A 23,383-nucleotide genomic window follows, 5' to 3' on the forward strand; every position below is an offset into this window, starting at 1 on the left:
GAGTCTTTTGACAGGAGCTGCGCACTTTACTCTGTCTTTTATCTTTCAAGTCTCCTGATCTTACTTGTCCTGTTGTATGAGATAATTATACAGTGGATCAATAACAATTAAAAATATTTGTTTTCAATGTGAATTAAGTGTATCCACCTTTCAGATGTGATTAAGAACACCTCACACAAGTGACAGCCTCTCTTTTAAGGACTAACTTAATAAAAAAAAAAAATAGCTTTTCATAAATGGACCTTAGGCAATACTCTTGTCCCTCTTGCAAAAAAAAAAAAAAAAAGTGTGTATTATGGAAATGTTTCCTTACAAGTCCTAGGACTTTTGTAATAAGGATGTTCTGTACTCACATGGCCTTACTTCTTGGCCCCATTCAAAAAAAAAATTAATTAAAGGTATTAATTAACCTCTGGTGAAATTGAGAGCCATAGAAAAAGGAAAGGGTTAACCCTCTGGTTTCCTACAATTAGGTTAATTTGTCACCAAATGTAGAGACTCTAGAGTTTGGAAACATTCCAACGGAAGCTGTTTTATTTCCTTATTGTTAAGCTTCACTGACCAAGAGGAACCTCAAGCCCCCAGATGTAAATAAAAGCCCCTGCGTTCCACCAGCCCTGATCATTCACCTCTCTATTGGGCACTCAGCCATGAAACTCCATTCCCTTATTTCTGTTCTCCTCCTCTTTGTGACTTTAATACCAAAAGGTAAGATGGTGAATGATTTTAGAAGTCTATTGGGATGCCTAGACCAGAGGAGGTCTATTGAGATAATTATACTGTGGCCATCCTAACTCAGACCCCAATTCACAGCCTTAGGAATTCAGAAATCCAATATGTTTTGTCTTCTTTGGTACTAATGTGGTCAAAATTTAGAAGCAGGACAAGAAGTTCTTTCAACAGAAAATGGGGGTTCAAGAGCTCGATAATCAGAAAACAGGGCCGAAATAGAGTTAGGGGTATAGAAGCTTTGATATGTGATTTAAAGATTAGTAAATACAGCAAATAGCTATCATCAAGGCCTCACTCTCCAAAAAGGAGAGTGAAGATGATAGTTCTTGGTTCAAACTTGGTAGTGAATGGAAGTGATATAGAGTCTATTGGTGAGGAATATTTGTGAAGGGCAGCAGTTAGGCAAATAAGACAGAATTCAACAAGAAAGTTTTGCATCAAATTATAAAAGACCAATAGAAATTTGGGAGCAGGGGAATTTGGAAAAAGAATAAACTGACATGAAGCTTCAATGGCAAAATTGTAAGCATAAGACAAATAATATAGAAAACACTTTAAGATTCTTAATTGCATCCTTAGGGTCCATGATTCAGAAGTTTAAATATTTACATGTAGAATCAAACTGAAAAGGGAATATAGAATCGAACGTCTTCAGGGTGTTTCATCCAGATCCTGGTAAGATCTGATAAAATTATCTCCACTGTTAATAGTGGGATATTCATATCCCTCAAAATATAGTGTGTGATCAATGAACAAAGATCTCTTCCTTGCTTTATCTCTGAGATTATTTTTTAAATAATTTCAACTTATATTGTAGATTCAGGAAGTACATGTGCAGGTTTGTTATGGTGGTATGTTGTGTGATGTGAGGTTTGGGGCAAGATGGTGATCCCATCATTCAGGTAGTGAGCATAGTACGAAATAGTCAGTTTTTCAATCCTTGTTCCCCTCCCTCTGCAGTCTAGTAGTCTCCAGTGTCCCATCTTTATGTCCATGAGTATCCAATGTTTAGCTCCCACTTATAAGTGAGAACATGCATTATTTGGTTTTCTATTTCTGCATTAATTTATTTGGGATTACGTCCTCCAGCTGCATCCATGTTGCTACAAAGGATATGATTTTGTTCTTTTTTATGGCTGCATAGTATTCCATGGTGTATATGTACCACATTTTCTTTATCCAGTCCGCCATTGATGACCACCTAGATAGATTGATTCTTTGTCTTTACTATTGTGAATAGTTCTGTGATGAACATAGGAGTGCATGTATGTTCTGAGTAGAATGATTTATTTTCTTTTGGACAATATACCCAGTAATGGAATTGCTGGGTTGAATGGTAGCTCTGTTTTAAGTTCTTCGAGAAATCTTCAGACTGCTTTCCACAGTGGCTGAACTAATTTACATTCCCATCACCAGTGTGTAAGCACTCCTTTTCTCCACAGCCTCATCTGCATCTCTGTTATTTTTTGACTTTTTAACAATAGCCATTCTCACTGGTGTAAGATAGTTCTCATTGTGGTTTTCATTTTGATTTGCATTTCTCTAGTGATTAGTGATGTTGAGCTATTTTTCATGTTTGCTGGCTGCTTCTGTGTCTTCTTTTGAGAAGAGTCTGTTCATGTTTTTCACGTCTTTTTCCCACTTCGTTTTTTGCTTGTTGATTTAAATTCCCTATAGATTCTGGATATTAGATTTTTGTCAGATGCATAGTTAGCAAATATTTTCTCCCATTCTGTTGTTTTCTGTTTACCCTGTTAATAATTTTCTTTTTCTCTGCAAAAGTTCTTTAGTTTAATTCAGCTCTACTTGTCAATTTTTGTTTTTGTTGCAATTGCATTTGAGTACTTAGTCATAAATTATTCCCCAAGGCCAATATCTAGAATGGTGTTGCTTAGGTTTTCTTCTAGGATTCTTACAGTTTGAGGTCTTACATTTAAATATTTAATCCATCATGAGTTAATTTTTTATATATGGTGAAAGATAGGCATCCAGTTTTATTCTTCTGCTTATGGCTGGCCAGCTATACCAGCACCATTTATTGAACAGCGAGTCCTTTTCCCATTGCTTGTTTTTGTCAACTTTGTCAAAGAGCAGATGGTTATAAATGTGCAGCTTTATTTCTGGGTTCTCTATTCTGTTCCAGTAGTCCATGTGTCTGCTTTTGTACCAGTTCCATGCCGTTTTAGTTACTGTAGCCTTATAGTATAATTTGAGGTCAAGCAGGATGATGCCTCCAGTGTTGTTCTTTATGCTTAGGATTATTTTGGTTGTCTGAGCTCTTTTTCAGTTTCATATGAATTTTAGAATAGTTTTTTCTATTCTGTGAAAAATGTCATTGGTAGTTTGATAGGGATAGTACTGAATCTATAAATTGCTTTGGGCAGTATGGCCATTTTCATAATATTGATTCTTCCAATCCACAGCAGGGAATATTTTTCTGCTTGTGTCATCTATGATTTCTTTCAGTAGTGAATTGTAGTATCGCTTGTAGAGATCTTTCACCTCCTTGGTTAAATGTATTCATAGGTATTTAATTTTTTGTGTGGCTATTGTAAATGGGATTGCATTCTTGACTTGGCTCTCGGGCTGAACATTATTGATGTATAGAAAGGCTACTGATCTTGTACATTGATTTTGCATCCTGAAACTTTACTAAAGTTGTCTATCAGGTCCAGGAAGCTTTGGCAGAGTTTTTAGGGTTTCCTAAGTGCAGAATAATATCATCAATAAAAAGAGGTAATTTGACGACTTCTTTTCCTATTTAGATGCCTTTTATTTCAAAAGGCTGATTGCTCTGGCTCATATTTCCAGTACTGTGTTGATTAGGATGGTGAGAGAGGGCACTCTTGTCTTGTTCCAGTTCTGAGATTCTCTTGAGTGCAATCAAAGCTACTCAGTTGTTTGATCTTTACCTAATCTGTGGATTTGCTGAGATCTGCCTCACACATGATTACCTCCTTCTGAAGGAGCTTATGCAATTCTCATTTGGTTCTCAGCTTTGGTCAGAAGATACAATTGAGGTCAGATACACTTGTAGTATCATCTGATATGAAATTATGTGATGGTAATAACTTCAAATTAGAACAAAATTGAATGGCAATTGTTTTTATTTTAGATAATAAGACCCATGTACAGATAAAGAACGTGATTTTACTCAAATCACATAGGTAGTAGCAACACCGCAGCTAAAAGCAAATCTCTTTAATCTGGGTCAATGTTGTTTTTAATCAATCCATAGGTGTAGATATCCATACAAAAATGATAACTGATTTCTGTCAGACTTTTTTCTCAAAATCTTCTCATTATACATTGAGGAAACTAAGGAGGTTTTCTGCTATATGTGACAACATGGATGAACCTGGAGGACATTATGTGAAATGAAATAAGCCAGTCAAGAAGACAAATACTGCATGATTCCACTTACATGAGGTACTTAAAACAGTCAAACTCATGGAAACAGGTAGCAGAATGTGGTTTCCAGGGACGGGGGAGGGAGGAGGAAATAGGGAGTTGCTGTTTAATGAGTAAAAGTTTTCAGTTTTATTAGATGAATAAGCTCTAAAGATTGACTGTACAATATTATACCTATAGCGTTTAAAAATTTCTTAAGAAGGTAGACCTCACTTTCAGTGTTATCACCACAATAAAATAAAGGACAAAGAACAAGAGGTTATTTGAGGTTGAAAGCTGAGTTACTCTCCCCACAAATACGACAAGAATCCTTCAGAGGCCTGCCTTTCAGGCTGTGACATCTTCCGTCCTGCGGGAATAGAAATATCAGCCCTTGTCTGATCCTCCCAAATCAGTTATACCAGGAAGAAGGATTAAATGAGAGTCCTGTAATTCTGCACAGGAGCAAATCACTTTTGAACAGCCAGGTTTCTTGTGTCAGAGGATATTAAAGCCATATGTAAAGGTGAAAATGACTTACTTGTGCATATTGAGATGTTCTTGGACACATTATCAAGTGGGACCCAGAACACTCAAGTTGAAAAATAGGAATTTCATTATCAGTTTTGTATGGTCTCTTAGTACTAAATAGTTAACTGTTGAGCTGTCTATACAATTTAATAATACTGCACTCCAAAAATTCTGATTTTAATCTCTGCTGTGACTGTTGGGCATATAGAATTTATCAGTTGCCTAGAAGCATTCTGGTAATCTTAGAAACTTTATAACTCCTATATAACTTCTATCTAACAAAATTTCTTTTAAGAAAAATTGAGTGGCTGGATCATGAAGAGTTTTGTTAAAGACAATTTTACCCCCAAAAAATCCAATTAAGTAAAAAAAAATATTGTTTTCATGAAAAAATTTCTCCAAAGAAACTACATAATCTGAAATATTAGTTTATGAGCTTAATGTCTGATGAATATTAAGTTATAACTACTCGAATATATGTTTTTATATATCCTTATATTTATTCAAAAAAGAATCCATGGTATCCTATAAAAAATTGGAATAGTTCATATAGATTCATATATACACACAAACATATATGTGCTGGGAATATGAGTCTAAAGAGGTTAGAATGGCATAAATCTTGGATTGCTGCATTAGCTCTCTGAGAATTAAGAAAATTATAGCATTCTTCTTACACTGACTGTGGAGAGTAACATAATATCTGAATACACGACATTGGACAGGAGCAGAAGACAGCTTGAACTCACGTTATGTAGAGAAAAGGAAACTGCGCTTCTATTTTTTGATTGATAAAGTTCCAGGAAGAGCCTCTCCATTTAAATCCTCTACATCACCCAAAAAAAAAAAAAAAAACTTAAAAGTTACTGACTCAATGAGCTCTAACGCTAAGAAATTTATATCCTTTTAGAAAGTAGATGAATGTGCTATTAAGGGTCTTTTTCAGTGTGATTCTAAGTTCTTCTCACTTCATCCACAGAAATTAATGTTGTGATATAATATGAAGTGAACATCTAAATTGTTTCTTTTTCCAAAAGCACTTATTAAATATGCATCCTTTCTCCAACTGCCATGTGATATAACCATTATAACGTATTAATGTCAAATAAATTCTAAAGTGTATTAGAGAGTGCCTCTCTTTCTCTTCTTTTGCTCTATGTGTGTATACTTCTGTCAATAAGTCTGAAAATAAATGTGAATATCTGGGAAGAAATTCCCTTCCTCATGAATGAGGACTATGAATCTGAATATGAATCAAGCAATTTAATCTTATCTTCTTGACTTAAACTAGTGCCCTTAGCATGACGATATGTCACAGTCATCAGTAAAAAGGGCGATTATAACTCTTTGGCTTCATGCTCAGAGTATACCTCCTTAAATTAAGCTTCAGCCTTCATGCTCAGAGCATACCTCCTTAGATTCCCATGTAGCAAGAAGCACATCACTGGTAGGATGAATTGTTCCACTCATTTTGAGTGAAGCAAGGGACATCTCCCAAATAGAGGAATCAGCACTATCTTAGGCTACATGCTGTGTCAGTAGGCTGAACTTTACTGTATAGTGGGTTAAACATCTCTACCCTACTGAGAGGAAGTTCACTCTTTTGGCTTCAGCTGAAGATTCACATTCCACCTCATTTTGCATGGGATCCCTCTAAGTTCACATGCATAGGCCTCCTTGACGCCATACTCTGCCTCTTATTATATCTTTCCCAGTACTAATAACCCCTGATTTTAGCTTCATTTAAAAAGTCTGACAATGTTGCCAGATGTTAAATGTATGGATGAAGTTATCAGGGAAAAGATCAACACCTAGCAACAGGTCTGCTATGCTTCTGAGCATGAAGCCTGTGTTCTGTGTAGACAATGCATAGAACCAGCACCTTCCACAACTGGCTGGGGAGACTTCAGGTCTCTCTGAAAGGCAGCCACTTTCTCTTCCACAATAATCTTGGGGAAAAAAAGGTAATATTACAAGATATTACCCAACTCCCCCATCATGACATTCTCTTGTTACGTAGAAACCCTGAATTTATGAACTACCAGTCTGATAGTAGAGTGTAATACCAGACTGCACTAGGTTGAAGCTTCTAACAAGGGTAGAAGACAATCTTGCACAGGTTATGAGCACTCAGTTCCAAAAGGCTGTTTTAGTTTTTCTGGCTATGGATCTATTTCTACAGAGTGGAGAAACAATAATGATAGCCTAGTTTAAATACAAAACAGTAACAAACAACCAAAAAAAAAGATTGAGAGCTGAAAAGGCCATCAAACTGTTACTCATCTACAGAAGCAAAGAAGCCAGAGGTAGTATATTACACAACAGTAAAAACAAAATAAGATCCAGGTGTGTTAACTGGATGGTTCGGGAACTAATGTCTGTTAATGAACATCAGCAAAAGTGTTTTTCTTATATAACATCTGCTGTGATATACGGTAGGAAACATAAACTATGGTTGTGCTGAGAAGGATAGTGAGAGAAAGGATAGTAAGCATAGAGAAAACTACTGAATTAGAGCACACCCTTAGTCATACACTTCTCAACAACCAGATGAATTAAGATAACATATGGATACACTTAAGGGAAAATACCTTTTAGCTCAGTGAGTAATTCTCTCCAGGTTGTCTGTCTGTCTATCTATCTATCTATCTATCTATCTATCTATCTATCCCTTATCGATCTATGAGGTATTGAGCAACATAGGAAAGATATTTCTTACATAGTCCTGAAATGAGGAAATTAGTTTAGATAAAATCTAAAGGATTGATAGGCTTTCTATGAAAGGAGATGAAGATATGAACATGCACCATTTGATAGGGATGATGTACACACAGATGGGAAGATGGAGGGACAGATACTTCCTTTGAAGCTGTTTCTTAGTGGCGGCATTGTTGGTGTTTGGTGAAAGACAATTCCTTAGGTGAAAAATGTAGCAGTGCTGTGCTATTTGCTAAATACCAAAGACACCTTCCCTAGGCATGGAGGCAAGAACAAATGGTCCCACACATTTCAAAATGTACTGCTCTAGGGGAGGACAATCCCTTTAAAGGATTTTAGAAGTTGGCTATTTCCTCCAAGGTGTATATAATCTACAATCTTAGCCCCCTTCCCATAAAAAGGCACTATTTCTGTCTACGTGTCTGATCCTTTCATATAGACAATGTTTTCTTTCCTCTCCCAAAGCCATTCTTCTGGGGGTTTATTGTTTTATGTATATTTTCAATAGTGAATTAATGATGTTCTTAAATCTCTTTCTGTGCAGGAAAGACTGGCGTTATTCCAGGACAAAAACAGTGTATTGTTTTGAAAGGGGTGTGCAGAGACAAAGGCTGCAGCACACTAGATGATACCATTGGTACATGTAATGAAGAAAAAAAATGTTGTAGAAGGTGGTGGATACTTGAGCCCTATCCAACTCCAGTTCCCAAAGGAAAATCTCCTTAAGTGGGAGCAAACGTTAAGCCCTTTGAACTCCAGAATGGATAATTTTGCAGACTCCTGTTTAACCGAATTTCTTATTCTTCCTTGACTGGAAATAAATGTTGTCCTAATCGCACGTGTACTGACTGCCTTCTGGAGCATTTCTTCTTGAGACACATGCAAGCCTCTTAAGAACGATGAGAATAAACTAAATAACAGAAGAATCCCATACCCTACAGGTATTTATAAAAAATGCAAGTTTCTAAGAAAAATAAAGATAAAAATGTTAAATATGTAAAACAATAAAATTATGAAGTAGCAGTAGACAGTGTTTGATTATTTGAAGTGCAATGTCAACCTTCTTCCTCATCCACTTCTGAACAAATATCATTTTCATTACTAATAGAGACCTACTTAGATAATATGGGTTAAAGCCTGCTAATCATGTGACCTTGCTAACATTGCACCTGAGAATTAGGTACATGACCATTCCAGTCATTCCAGCACTTGAAGCAGGTCTCGCCTCTCCTGCCCCCTGCCCCTAGAGAAGTAGAAGAGAAGACCTGCTTTCTACAAGTAGGCTCACTAGGAGGAGCTGTAGAGCTGAAGAGTTGCTAACTCAGCATGCCGGGTTAGCTCTTTCTAAACTCTGCAACAGATAACTCCATTTTCTGGGACCAAGACAATTAAAGAGCAGGAAGGATACCAGGAGTATGACGTGGCATGAGTGCCACAAAGATGGAAAACAAAGAATGAGGCCAAATTACCCCACAAACAAAATTCAAGAGTTTGTGTTTTTTTTTTAACCGCAAAGCTTATGGTCAATGAATCAGGGGAGGGTGGGTTATCTCCCTATGTAGAGAAGATGTCAGGAGTCTATTAAAATAACTCTAATCGCATCTTCATGGATCTGTTTCTTCAATACTAGTCATTGCTTTTTCTATATCTTCTCAGAATCACTCACGAACAGCATATTACTCTGAGATCAGATTCTAAGCTAATTTCAGAATAATACGCTAATACAATTTTTACCATATACATTTTACACATAGCTGAAAAGTCACATCTTCTCTTCTTTGTCATCTTATGTGCCACTCCATTATCCAGTGTAGCACATTAGAGATTCTTTGATAATTAAATGACATTAGGAGACTTTAAAAGTCATAAATACCCTCCTATATTAAAATGCTAAAAAAGAAAAATTTCCCATATTTGAATATAAACAAGTCTCCTTATAAAATTTCTAGGCATAAATTGAAGTTCAAAGATTGAATATCTTCAATCTCTATGTTGAAGCCCAAAGACATTAGAATCCAAATGAATTACTTCCTGAAATGAAATTATCTTCCCCTCGTTAAGTCCAAAGTTTTCTATTAAATGTAAGCAAAAAAAATCATCACTCATTTCTTATTCTCCATCTTAGTGAATTAGTGAAAGTTTCTTCAGAGACTTGACACTGAATAAATATAACATCTCAACTCACTGAAGCAAAAAGAACTGTTTCTGCTTTTTTTTTTTTGAGATGGAGTCTCGCTCTGTTACCCAGGCTGGAGTGAGTGGCGCGATCTCGGCTCCCTGCAAGCTCCGCCTCCCGGGTTCCCGCCATTCTCCTGTCTCAGCCTCCCGAGTAGCTGGGGCTACAGGCGCCGCCACCGCGCCCGGCTAGTTTTTTGTATTTTTAGTAGAGACGGGATTTCACCGTGTTAGCCAGGATGGTCTTGATCTCCTGACCTCGTGATCCACCCGTCTCGGCCTCCCAAAGTGCTGGGATTATAGGCGTGAGCCACCGCGCCCGGCCAGAACGTTTTTTATCTCTGAGCAAGAAGAAAAAAAAAGGTAAGGGAAATGAAAAAGATAAGGAACAAAAAGAATCAGTCCAGAAAAATCTAATTTCTCTTTTTTTTTAAGTGAGAGAAAGTTTATTAAGAAAATAAAAGAATAAAAGAATGGCTACTCCACAGGCAGGGGAGCCTCTAATTTCTAATTCTGATTGTTTTTCCTAATTTTCTTTCTAATGACACTCTCGATTTTACCATACAATATTGGCCATTTAATAAAGAAGTTCAGGGACAGACAGTAAAATATAAAGTAGAGCAATATTTCTGATCTCCAGCACCATCAACATTTTGACAAGAACAATTTTTTGCTGTGGGGAGCTTTCCTGTATATTGTGGGATGTTTAGCAGCCTTTCTTGCCTCTAAAACATTTCTCCCACCTGTGACCAAAACAAACAAACAAACAAAAAACCTCTACACACTACTAAAAGTCCTCTGAGGGCAACATTGTCCCTAGCTGAAAACCGCTATAGTAAAGAAATCATCAGTTAAAGGTAAAAGTAAATCGGAGTTAGAAAATTCACTCAAATAGAGACCTTTGCCTGTAAACTTTCAAAAAGTAAGACAGCATCACATATAAAATAATAGATCAGAAATGTCTTCTGACAATCCAAAGATGAATTATGTCTCTTTATTTGAAAGATATAGATCTAAAGATAACCCTTTTGGTTTTTTACTGCTGTGCTAGTTGTTAGAAATACCTGACCATATCTTAACCATTGAGATTTTAGGGCAATATTGCTCTGATACCTCATCCAGAGGTGCAAAATCCACATTTTAGGGACATTTAAAAGATTTCTGGGAAAAGGCTGTCTATGCCTTTTGATAATAAGACTGGGTGAATTACGTGCAATCTCTTGGAGTACTTGACTATATCTTCTGCAGAAGGCCATATTTACTGTATGCAATTATATGATTCTGTGCATGGAACATATTATATTGATACTAATTTATGAGGGTATAGTTGATAAACCCCAAAGGAGTTAATTTTATTGTTATATAAAGGCAAAGGCAGGCCAGACGCAGTGGCTCACACCTGCAATCCCAACACTTTGGGAGGCCAAGGCAGGCAGATCACCTGAGGTCAGGAGTTCAAGACCAGCCTGGCCAACATGGCAAAACCCATCTCTACTAAAAATACAAAAATTAGCCAGGCATGGTGGTGGGTGCCTGTGATCCCAGCTACTCGGGAGGCTGAGGCAGGAGAATCGCTTGAACCCAGGAGGCAGAGGTTGCAGGGAGCCAAGATTGCGCCACTGCACTCCAGCCTGGGCGACAGAGTGAGACTCCATCTCAAAAAAAAAAAAAGGCAAAGGCAATACTATATATCATGAAAGCTTGAGATACGCTCAGACCTTTGCCAGTTGTACAACTTCATTTTGTTCTTTCTATCTTTCTGGAAAATTTGATATCATCGAGACAATAGAGTTTCCGAATAAACGGCAAGTCACAAAAATACTTGAAAATAGTCCAAGTAAAATGGATTTTACTATCACTAGAAAAAGATTGCAATTTCCATATTCAAAATACAAAATAAAATATTTTTGCTGCTGTTAGAACCATAGTTCATATAACCTTGAAAGGTTTTTATATTATATGTAAAGTAGTATGACACCCAATGATAGACTGCGATGAGTTAAAGAGCAATACTATGAACACTAAAGCAACTCTTAAATAACACAACAAACAGTTTAATAACAAAAAAAATTGAATAATCACAATGACCCAACTACTTGAAAAAAGAAGAAAAAGAAAACAAAGAACAAATGAAACAGGACATGTGTAAGATGGCTAAGTAGAAGGTCCCCAGCCTTCATTCACCCACACAACACTGATTTGGCAACCATCCGTGGATAAAATGTCTTTGTGGGAACATCAGGACCCAGTCAGGAGGTCATGACAATCCACTAGAGCCCAAGACCAAGGAAAATTGCTTTGAGAAGGCAGGACCATGCCCCTGGAAGTAGGCTCACCAATCATAGACCTGGCCATGAACACAGAAACACCGCCATCTGCCTGTGGACCCTGCTGCAGCCCTACTTACATGTGGTTCCAGATGCAGCCTCAAAAGTCATCCCCAAAAGTCATTCAGGAGCAGGTTGTTTAATTTCCATATAACTGTATGGTTTTTAGTGATTTTCCTAATATTTATTTCCATTTTTATTGGGATGTGGTCAGAGAGTATGGTTGGTATAATTTCGAGTTTTTTGAATTTGCTGAATATTGTTTTATGGTCAATCACGTGGTTGATTTTAGAGTGTGTACCATGTGCAGATGAGAAGAATGTATATTCTGTTGTTGGGTGGACTGTTCTGTAGATGTCTTTTAGGTCCGTTTGGTCAAGTGTCGAGTTAGGGCCCAAATATCCTTGTTAGTTTTCTCTCTCAACAATCTGTCTAATGCTGTCAGTGAGGTGTCAGAGTCTCCCACTGTTATTGTGTGGTTATCTGTCTTTTTGTAGTTCCCTCATAACTTGTTTTATGAATTTGAGTACACTTGTCTTGGGTGCATATATATTTAAGACGGCTAAGTCTTCTTGTTGAATTGAACCCTTTACCATTATGTAATGCCCTTTTTTGTCTATTTCCATCTTTGTTGGCTTAAAGTCTGTTTTGTCTGAAATTAGAATGGCAACCCTACTTTTTTGTTTCCCATTTGCTTGGGAGATCTTTCTTTGAGCCTTTACATTGAGCCTATGAGTGATGGGTCTCACATGCAATGACACCAAAGACAGCATACAGTTGGGGCTTGCTTCTTTATCCACCTTGCCACTTTGTGCCTTTTAAGTAGGGCATTTAGTCCATTTATGTTCAAGGTTAATATTGCTATGTGTGGATTTGATCCTGTTATTGTGTTGTTAGCTGGTTATTACGCAGAATTCATTGTGTGTTGCTTTATAGTGTCAATATCTATGTAATTAATTGTGTTTTGTGGTGGCTGGTACTCTTTCATTTCCATATTTAGCACTCCCTTAAGGACCTCTAGTAAGGCATGTCTGATGGTAACAAATTTCCTTAGCATTTGCTTGTCCGAAAAGGATTTTATTTCTCTTTTGCTTATGAAGTTTAGTTTAGATGGATATAAAATTCTTGGTTGGAATTTCTTGTCTTTAAGAATACTGAATGTAGGTCCACAGTCTCTTCTGGCTTGTCAAATTTCAGCTTAACAGTCCACTGTTAGCCTAATGGGATTCCCTCTGTGAGTTACTTGTTCCTTTTCTCTAACTGCCTTTAATATTTTTTCTTTCATGTCAACCTTGGATAATCTGATGACATATGTCTAGGGGATGGTTGTCTTGTATAGTATCTTGCAGGGGTTCTCTGCATTTCCTAAATTTGAATCAACCTCTCTAGTGAGGTTGGGGAAATTTTTATGGATGATATCCTCAAATATGTTTTCCAAGTTGTTTGCTTTCTCTTCTCTCTTTCAGGGATGCCAGTGAGTCATATATCTGGTCTCTTCACATAATTCCATATTTCTAAGAGGTTTGTTCATTTTTTTGAATTCTTTTTTCTTTATTTTTGTCTAACTGAACTAGTCTTCAATCTCGGAGATTCTTCCCTCAGCATGGCCTATTTTATTATTATCATTATTATACTTTAAGTTCTAGGGTACATGTGCACAACATGCAGATTTGTTACATATGTATATATGTGCCATGTTGGTGTGCTGCACTCATTAACTCATAATTTACATTAGGTATATCTCCTAATGCTATCCCTCTCCCCTTCCCCCACCCCATAACAGGCCCCAGTGTGTGATATTCCCCTTCCTGTGTCCAAGTGTTCAATTCCCACCTATGAGTGAGAACATACGGTGTTTAATTTTCTGTCCTTGCGATAGTTTGCTGAGAATGATGGTTTCCAGCTTCATCCATGTCCCTACAAAGGACATGAACTCATTCTTTTTTATGGCTGCATAGTATTCCATGGTGTATATGTGCCACATTTTCTTAATCCAGTCTATCATTGATGGGCATTTGTGTTGGTTCCAAGTCTTTGCTATTGTGAATAGTGCCACAATAAACATATATGTGCACTAGCATGGCCTATTTTGCTGTTAATACTTGTGATTGTATTATTAAATTCTCATAGTGAGTTTTTCATATCTATCAGATCAGTTTTGTTCTTTCTTAAAAGGGCTATTTTGTCTTTCAACTCATATCATTTTATTAGATTCCTTAGATTCCTTGAATTTGGTTTCAACTTTCTTGAATCTCGATGATCTTCATTCCTATCCTGATTCTAAATTATATGTCTGTCATTTCAGCCTGGTTAAGAACCATTGCTGGGGAACTACTGCAGTCCCTTGAAGGTAAGAAGACGCTCTGGCTTTTTGAGTTGCCAGAGTTCTTGTGCTGATTCTTTCTAATCTGTATAGACTGATGTTTCTTTAATCTTTGGTGTTGCTGTCTGTATTAATCTGTTCTCGAGCTGGTAATAAAGACATACCAGAGACTGGGTAATTTATAAGGAAAGAGGTTTAATTTTCTCACAATTCCACATGGCTGGGAAGGTCTAACAATCATGGCAAATGAGGAGCAAAGTTACATCTTACATGGTGGCAGGCAAGAGAGCTTGTGCAGGGGAATTCCCATTTATAAAATCATTAGATCTCATGAGAGCTCACTCATGGGGGAACCGTCCCCATGATTCAGTTATCTCCATCTTGTCCTGCCCTTGACACATGGGGATTTATTCAAGGTGACATTTGGGTGGGGACACAGAGCCAAACCATATCACTGTCCTTTGGATGGGGTTTTTGCTCTTATATTCTTTGATGCCTTTGAAGATTTGATTGTGGAATAAGGTGGGTTCCATTGACTGGCTTCATTTCTGGGAGACTTCTGGGGGTCGAGGCTCAGCTCATTACTCCTGGGCTGTGTGCCCTAATCCTGGGAAGTTGGTACCAGGTTCCTGGCTTTGTTCTCTTGTCCCTTGAGGTGAGAAATCTGCTGCACTTGAGGGGCTGAAGTGTTCCTGGTCCACTGGAAACAACACTTTGATCGGATGTGCCAGCCACAGCACTTTCTTGGGGTTGTGGCAGCAGGGTTTGTGCTTGCGTATGTGTGGCAGTGGCAGTGGTGGTTGGGTGGGGTACACATGTGTTGGTGAAGATGGGGCAGAGTGAACTCACTTTGGTTGGCGTGAGGAACCAGTGGAGGTGGGGCACCAACATCCATCCATAGACTCATGCTGGCAGCAGCATGGTATGGTGCCTGTGCATAGACAGGGGTGAGGCATTGGCAAGGGTGGGGCAGTTGTGTCTATGCATGTGCTTGCACCAGTGGCATTGCAGCAGTGTACACCTGTGCCCATGCACATGCACTCACGCCAGCAGTAGTGGGGTATTGGGGTTCACAAGTATGCACACACAGGTAGGTGAAGGCAGGTGAGGTCCACCCACTGTGCGTGTCAACAAAGTGGTGGTGGGTGACCATGAGTGAGTGAATGCTGACAAAGTGGCGGAAGGGAGGTTTTGGTCAGGAGAGGCTGCAGGTGGTTGCATGTCAGTGGGGACTGGTCTACGGAAGCTCTCTGAAAGTTTAGGCTTGGTTCATCAGTAAAGAAGCTATGATGATGTTCCCCAGGAAGCACCCTGGTTGGGAATCCAAGGAGGTGCTGCAAGCAAGTGCAGCCAGGCTGGGTCCCCAGCAGAGGCCAGCAGGCAGAGGGGGCCCAGATAGAATTGGCCTTGACCCATGTGCAAGACTACCTTACTCTGTTCAGGTCCAACAGTCACCAAAGGCCTAAGCTACCTAAAAAAGCATAGCAAGCCTTGGGGGATAGGTGACCCTGGCCATGCTTCACTGCAGCTATTGCTGTGCCAAACCCTCTGGGCTCCTCACAGGCTGAATTCCTGGTCCTGCTACCTCTCCAGACAGCTCTCCTTGTCAGCTCAAATGTCCATGAGGGTCATGGGGTCTACTGCAGCTAGGATTCCAAAGGTCTGTGGTGAGAGTGGGCCACTCTTCACCTATTCAAGTCACCCCTTCCCCAGGAGCTGCTGGGGTCCAGGAACAAGTCTCAACAAGGCCTCGTGCAGGGTTTCCAGCTTCCTCCCTCTTCAGCCTAGAATCTGCCTCCTCCCCTAATCCACTCTCAATGTCTCCCCTCTGAAGACCTGCTCAGAGTGTGCCAGTCTTCCTAATGGTCTGGTCTCTTGCGGGGAGATGTTATTCTAGGCTGTATCTAGTAAATCACCTTATCTCCCCCTCTTTTTTCTCTTTTTGTTTGTCTTTGTAATTTGCTGATCTTCTGTATCAGCAAATTTATTTATCTCTTAATTGTTTGTGTACCTGCTCTAGTTTTTGCTTGTACATGTCATGAGTCTTACATAAAATATCTTATAGTTATAATAGACTAAAACTGATAGCAACTTAACTTCAGTCACATACAAAATCTTTAGACTTTTACCTTCTTCCATTTATATGTTTTAATTTCACAATTTACATTTTTGTATTGTGTACTCCCTAACAACTTACTATAGGTTGTACTATAGGTTGTTGTGACTTTTAACCTTTACAATAAGAATATATATAATTTACAAAGCACCATAACAGTATTGAAATATTCTGGATTTGACCTTTACCTTTTTTTACCTTTATTAGTGAATTTTACACTTTCATATGTTTGTATGTCAATAATTAGCATCCTTTGATTTCTATTTGAAAAGCTTCCTTAACAATTTCTTATAAGGCAGGTCTAGTGGTGATGAATCTCCTCGTTTTTGCTTGTCGAGGAAAGACATTATTTCTCCTTCATTTCTGAAATATAGCTTTGCTGGGTATAGTATTCTTGACTGACAGTATTTTTTCAAAATGGACTAAAAGCTTAAATATAAAACCTGAGGCTGAAAAACTACTAGAAGAAAACATAGGGGAAAGACTACATGACGTTGGACATTTTAAGTTTTAACCCCAAAAGCACAAACAATGCAAGCAAAAATGGACAAATTTGATTGTAATCAAAATAAAAAGCTTATGCACACCAAAGAAAACAATCGGAGTAAAGACACAATCTACAGATTGGGAGAAAATATTTGCAAGCCATACATCTGATAAGGGGTTAATAGACAAAATTTATAAAGAACTCAAAAAACTCTACAGAAAGAAAACAAATAGTCCAATTAAAGAACGGGCAAGGGAGGTAAATAGACATTTCTCAAAAGAAGACACACAAATGGCCAACAAATATACAAAAAAAAAGTTCAACATCACTAATCATTAAGGAAATGGAAATTAAAACCACAGTGAGATATCACCTCACACCTGCTAGAATGGCTATTACCGAAAAGAGGAAATATAACAGGTGTTGGAGAGTATGTGTAGAAAAGGGAACACTTGTACACTGTTGTTAGGAATGTAAATTAGTGTAGCCATTATGGAAAACTTACAAGTTTCTCAACAAAAATAAAAATAAAATTACATATGATCTCGCAATCTCAAGTCTGGGTATTTACTGAAAAGTCTTGAAATTTGTATATTGAAGAGATGTCTGCATTTCCATGTTCATTGCAGCACTTTTTGCAATAGTCAAGTTTTGGAATCAACCTAAGTGTCTATCAACAGATGAATGGATAAAGAAAATGTAGTATATATACACAGTAGAATACTATTTTACCTTAAAGAAAAGAAACTTTTTTATTTCCAGCAACAAAGATGGAATTGGAGAACATTATGCCAAGTGAAATAAATCTGGTACAGAAAGACATATTACATGTTTCACTTATTTGTGGAATCTAAAACAGTCAAACTCAAATAAGCAGAGAGTAGAACAGTGGTTACCAGAGGCTGAGGAGGGTAAAGAGATGAGGATATGATGGTCAAACAGTACAAAGACTCAACTGGACAGGAAAATAAGGTTTCTTTAAGATATACTGCACAGCATGGTGAATATAGTAAAAAATGTATTATACATTTCAAAATTGCCAAGAGAATACATTTCAACCATTCTCAAGACAAAAAAATAATGATTTTAGGTGACTGGTATGTTAATTACTTTGATTTAATTATTCCACATTGAATTCATAAATCATAACATCACTTTGTACCCAATAAATAAGACAACTATAATTTATCAATTTACAATTAATAATTTGTTAATAAATAAGATAACAGGCAAAATATTTGAGCACACATTTCACCAAAGAAAATATGTGAATGGACATAAACACATGAAAAGATTATCAGAATCATTAGTCATTAGTGAAATTCAAATTAAAACCACAGTGAGAAGCCACTTAAAACACACTAGAATAACTATAATAAAAATGACCAGTGATAAAATATGTCCGTGAAGATGTGGCTAAATCAGGGCCCTTTACAATGCTGATGGAAATATAAAATAGTATCACTACTTTGGAAAATAGTTTGGCCTTTTCTTAAAACTGATAAATATGAATATATCATTCAATTTAGTAATACTATTCTTAGGTTTCTATGCCATATATTAGTATATGGATAAACAAAATGTACTATATCTATACAGAGAAATACTATTGTGTAATAAAAAAGAACAAATACTAATACATGATACATCATGGATGAACTTCCACAACATTATGCTGCATGAAAAAAGCCAGTGAATGAGTTTATAAATAACCTCCACACTCCTAGTCTTCAGATTAAAATGTAGCCTCAGCTGACAATTTTGTCTGCAACCTCAAGAGACCTTTAACCAAAAGCACCCGGTTAAGCTTCATCCCACAGAAACTATGTGATAATCAGTTTGTTTTAAGTCACTACATTTTGGAATACCTTCTTATGCAACAATAACTAATACACTACCCTTGTGAAATTTCTATGTTGTGCTTATTCTGTTTCATAAAATGTGTTGAGTAACCACCTAGCTCAATCTATAATCTCAATTACTCTTAAGAAATAGGAATTATCGCACTTTGGGAGGCGGAGGAGGGCGGATCATGAGGTCAGGAGACCAACACCATCCTGGCTAACACGGTGAAACCCCGTCTATCTGTAGTGTATGTTCCTTTTCTTCCCTGTATTATTTTTCTTCTCTTTTTCTCATCGTGTTTTCCTAAGACTCATCTAATCTATGAATCTTCCCATGAACTACCTAGTGGTCTTACTAAATAACTCTACAATGTTTCTTGCTTTGTTTTGTTTCTTATTTAATTTATGTGTGATATTATTTTTGTTTACTGCCTCCTATTTTGTTTCAGGTTTTTCTTCTTTTTATTTTGTTATTTATTTTGATTCTTCAGTTGAGCACTAAGCTGCTTTCATCCATTTCACTACAAAGGACATGAACTCATCCTTTTTTATGGCTGCATAGTATTCCATGGTGTATGTATGCCTTAGCCCAAGTGTTATGTAAGAATGTGTTGTTTTAATATCTCTGTGTATGAATTTGGGAATATATATTTTTGTTATTGATTTCTGATATTAGCAACTTGCTGCAGGGAACATGACCTTTTTGATATCAATTTTATTTTAGAATTTATTCAATAATCATAGAAAGCCTCTCCGAGATGGTGACACAGGAACAAACACTGAATGAAATAGGGGGGCAGAGTTTCCATAGAAATATCTTAGAAAAGAATAATCCTTGCAATGGTAATAGTAAACACAGAGGCTATGAGGTAGAAATGGGTTTGAAATGTTTATGGAAGAGCAAGAAAACTAATTATGTGTGGAACAGAATAAAAGAGGAAACCGTAGCAGGAAAAAAAAGATTGGAGAAATATTCAGCAACCAAATCAGGTAGGACATTGTGTGCCATGTAAAGAGATTGGATTTTATTCTATGTAGTTTTTTTAAAAAACGTAATTAGATTTTCAAAATAGAAATAATTTGACTTAATTTGCATTTTTAAAACATATCTGTGGTGTCTGAACATAAATTAGAGTATGCAAAGCTCTCGTAGAAGCATAGAGACAAATTAGAGGGCTCTCTCCAGAGACACTAGTGACTTGGACAATGGTGCAATGACAGAGGAGGTGAACAAAGGTTGGATTTAAGACACATTTTAGGCTGGGCCCAGTGGCTCACACCCATAATCCCAGCACTTTGGGAGGCCAATGCAGGCAGATCGTCTGAGGACAGGAGTTTGAGAACAGCCTGACCAACATGGCGAAACCCCGTCTCTACAAAAAAATACAAAAATTAGCTGAGAATTGGTAGCTAGCACCTGTAATCCCACTTACTTGGGAGGCTGAAACACAAGAATCGCTTGAACCTGGGAAGCAGAGTTTGCAGCGAGCAGAGATCTCACTACTGTACTCCAACCTAGGTGACAGAGGATATTTTAAAGATAGAGCTGAGCTTGCTAATGGGTTGTAATTATGAAATGAGAGAATCAAAGGTATCCCCAGAGTTTTTGTTTGTTTTTGTTTTTTAACCTAAACAACTAGGTACATGAGCCCATCACTGAGACAGCAAGACTAAGGGCAGTGTAAGTATTAACAGAGAAAGTGGTATGAATCAAAAATTCATTCTGGAATTCTTGAGTTGCTTATTAGACATTCAAAAGCAGATGTCAAGTAAATAGTTGAATTTTCTTATTCTGAAGCTTAGGGGGAACGTCCAGGCTAGAGCTAATACTTCATTTACACAGAGAGAGACAGCAACCTTGTGCCAATATGCTTCTCATAGCTATGAAGAGAATCTATCTACAGACTTGATCAACTTGAGTGCAGAAAGAGAAGAAAAAAATTGCCTCCTAACAACTGGTGGGGTGATTTTACTCATTTCGTTTGACTTTATGTCTGTCATTTATTTTTACTTTACTTTTTATCTTTTTCTCTTATTTTGCTAGTTGAACAAAGTTGTTATCCATTTTTTACCTATATTGGAAAATAGTCTATCCTAAGATTCTCCTTTCAATTAACAACATATTGAACTAAAGGTCTCAGTCACTCCATATAAATTAAGCACACCTGCAACTCCAGCAATCACTTGGGTCAGGAGACCTAACCAGAAATTGATGTGGAAATAGTAGAGAAGTCCCTTGGGACAATCTCATAACATTTAAATAGTGAAAGTATAAACACAAAACAATGCCCAACAATGAAAGGATAATTACATAAGTATATTATGAAATATCCATGATGTGGAATATTATGCAGAAAGTAAAAATTACTGTTTTGGAGTATTTGAAAATAGCATAAGAAAACATTTACAATAAAGTAATACCTATTAAATAAAGCTATAGGTGAATCACAAGAATAAGAGAGAGAGACATTTAATGGAAAGTAAATAAACTAAAATAGCAATGATCTTTTAAATGATCAAGTGATATGTTATATCTATTATCATGATAATGTTATTTTTTCCAATTTTTAAATGAAATAATATTTAGGAATCAATAAAAAGAAAATATACATATAGGATATAGGCATATATGTGTTTGTCTACTCTTATACAGAGAAAAACTTGTTGAGTGATTTAGCAAAAGTATATTCAATGGAAAGCTGAGGGAAAATGTCAGCCACATGTGGGGAAAGAAGTGAATGAAAGATAAAGTGAAAATGAAGCATAGAGACTATGATATTCCTGAGGGGGAAAGGGAAAATCTAGGGCATTCGTTAAAAAAACAAACTAAATACAAGAAAGACAATTTTGTGTTTTGTTTTTAACATGGCAGGAACTTGAGGGTATTGATAGACTTAAAGTAAGGAAAACAATGGATTTAGAAAGCTGGCAGCAGTCGGGCACGTAGCTCACTCCTGTAATCCCAGCATTTTGGGAGGCAGAGGCAGGCAGATCACTTGAGGCCATGAGTTCAAGACCAGCCTGGCCAACATGGTGAAACCCCATCTCTACTAAAAATACAAAAATTAGCAGAATGTGGTGGCGCACACCTGTAATCCCAGCTACGCAGAAGACTGAGGCAGGAGATTCACTTGAACCTGAAGGTGGAGGTTGCTGAGATCATACCACTGCCCTCCAGCCTGGGCGACAGAGTGAGACTCTGTCTCAAATAAATAAATAAGAAAAAGAAAACCGTCAGCAACAAGAAGAAAAACAGATAATGCATCAAAGTCCCCAAAGCTGTCAGTACCGCTGAAGGCAGGGAAGGAAGGTAAACAATGAATACTTGATTATAAATTTTCTTATTGAAAATCTGGTGCCTTCCTGGAGAGCTATGTGCAGTAAAACGCGATAATTTCTAGGTCAAATTTAACTATCTAATGGTAAATTGCCTTCTTTCTTCTTCTACTGTGACAACTTATATTTGATAGCTTGATGGCTATCTGATTTTCTTCTTGGTGTTCTTTTAAGGACAGGCATTTGTCAAAGCACTTTATGTTTCTTTGCTGAAGCCCTCTGCAATCTAAGTCATCTTTCAATGCTCATCTGGTACCTACTGGTCCACCCTCAGAATGCAATGAACCTTCTTCTGACCCTTCTTTGATATCCCTGATTGCCAGCCCATGGATTACACGATGTTCTTGGGCTTCCTGGGCAGGATTCCAAGCCTGCCTCCTGGCTCCAAATCTATTAGGTTAGTGCAAATGTAATTGCGATGTTTGCCGTTGAAAGTAATGGCAAAAACCGCGATTACGTTTGCACCAACCTATATCAGGCTGGCAAACAAATGTTCACAGAAAATATCAAGCAGTGAAAATTCTGCCCTTAGTGTTCCATAAAGGATTTCAATTATTTGTTCTCACAAATTGTATTGCTTTGCAGTGTAAACTGTACTTCCAAAGCTTTTCCTCGTGATCAAGAAAGAAAGAATTCTCAGATAGGTGAGAAAAATCAGTAAATTCTGGATTCTTGATCAGAGATGCTAATGATCCTAGGCCATTCTGGTTTCAGTAAATGGAACAGTCAGCAATAACCAGCACAATGACCCTAAGATCTCCCTTTGAGTTTCTAGGGTGCTGGCAGAGGCTTGTGCACAGGCACCATTGTCCCAGCAATTCAGAAGAAAGGACTTGAATGGAGGTTTACGGAAAAACATCCCCAGAGCTTTCATGCCCCTCATGGGCCCTCCTTAGGCTAACACTTGTGAAGTTTGCCTCTTCCAAGACCTCCCGAACCCTGACTCAACTTAAGATGTCATTTTCAAAGTCTCTAAAGGCAGGGAGGACCTGCTGAAATAATGTAACCACAGGTTCCATTCACTAACACTCTGAAGTATTACAGAAGCAGCCATGGCAGAAAGAGAACTTCCTTCTTGGAACTGAGAAAAGTTACTTCAGCTGTAGTGAGACCATCTAGAAAGGAATGAAGGTCAAGTAAGACCAGGAATGTGCATGTACTTTGCAGTTTCTGAAGCTGATATTCTGGCCAGACGTGGTGGCTCACCCCTGTAATCCCAGCACTTTGGAAGGTTGAGGCGGGCAGATCACTTGAGGCCAGGAGTTTGAGACCAGCCTGGCCAACATGGCAAGACCCTATTGCTACTAAAGATACAAAAATTAGCCAGGCATGGAGGCATGTGCCTGTAATCCCAGCTACTTGGGAGGCTGACACAGGAGAATAGCTTGAACCTGGGAGGCAGAG

General features: G+C 37.6%; 1 protein-coding gene across 1 annotated transcript; it reads left to right on the forward strand.

Annotated features, from left to right (window-relative positions):
* The first annotated feature begins 404 nt into the window (after nt 1-404).
* LOC108587425 (beta-defensin 130) lies at nt 405-9,615 on the forward strand. The gene is made up of 2 exons (XM_017962488.2): nt 405-708; nt 7,916-9,615. The coding sequence occupies exons 1-2, from the start codon at nt 651-653 to the stop codon at nt 8,095-8,097; spliced, it is 240 nt and encodes a 79-aa protein (XP_017817977.1). The 5' UTR covers nt 405-650; the 3' UTR covers nt 8,098-9,615.
* The last annotated feature ends 13,768 nt before the right edge of the window (nt 9,616-23,383 follow it).

The sequence above is a fragment of the Papio anubis genome, chromosome 8, assembly GCF_008728515.1.
Source record: "Papio anubis isolate 15944 chromosome 8, Panubis1.0, whole genome shotgun sequence".
NCBI classification, from domain to species: Eukaryota; Metazoa; Chordata; class Mammalia; order Primates; family Cercopithecidae; genus Papio; species Papio anubis.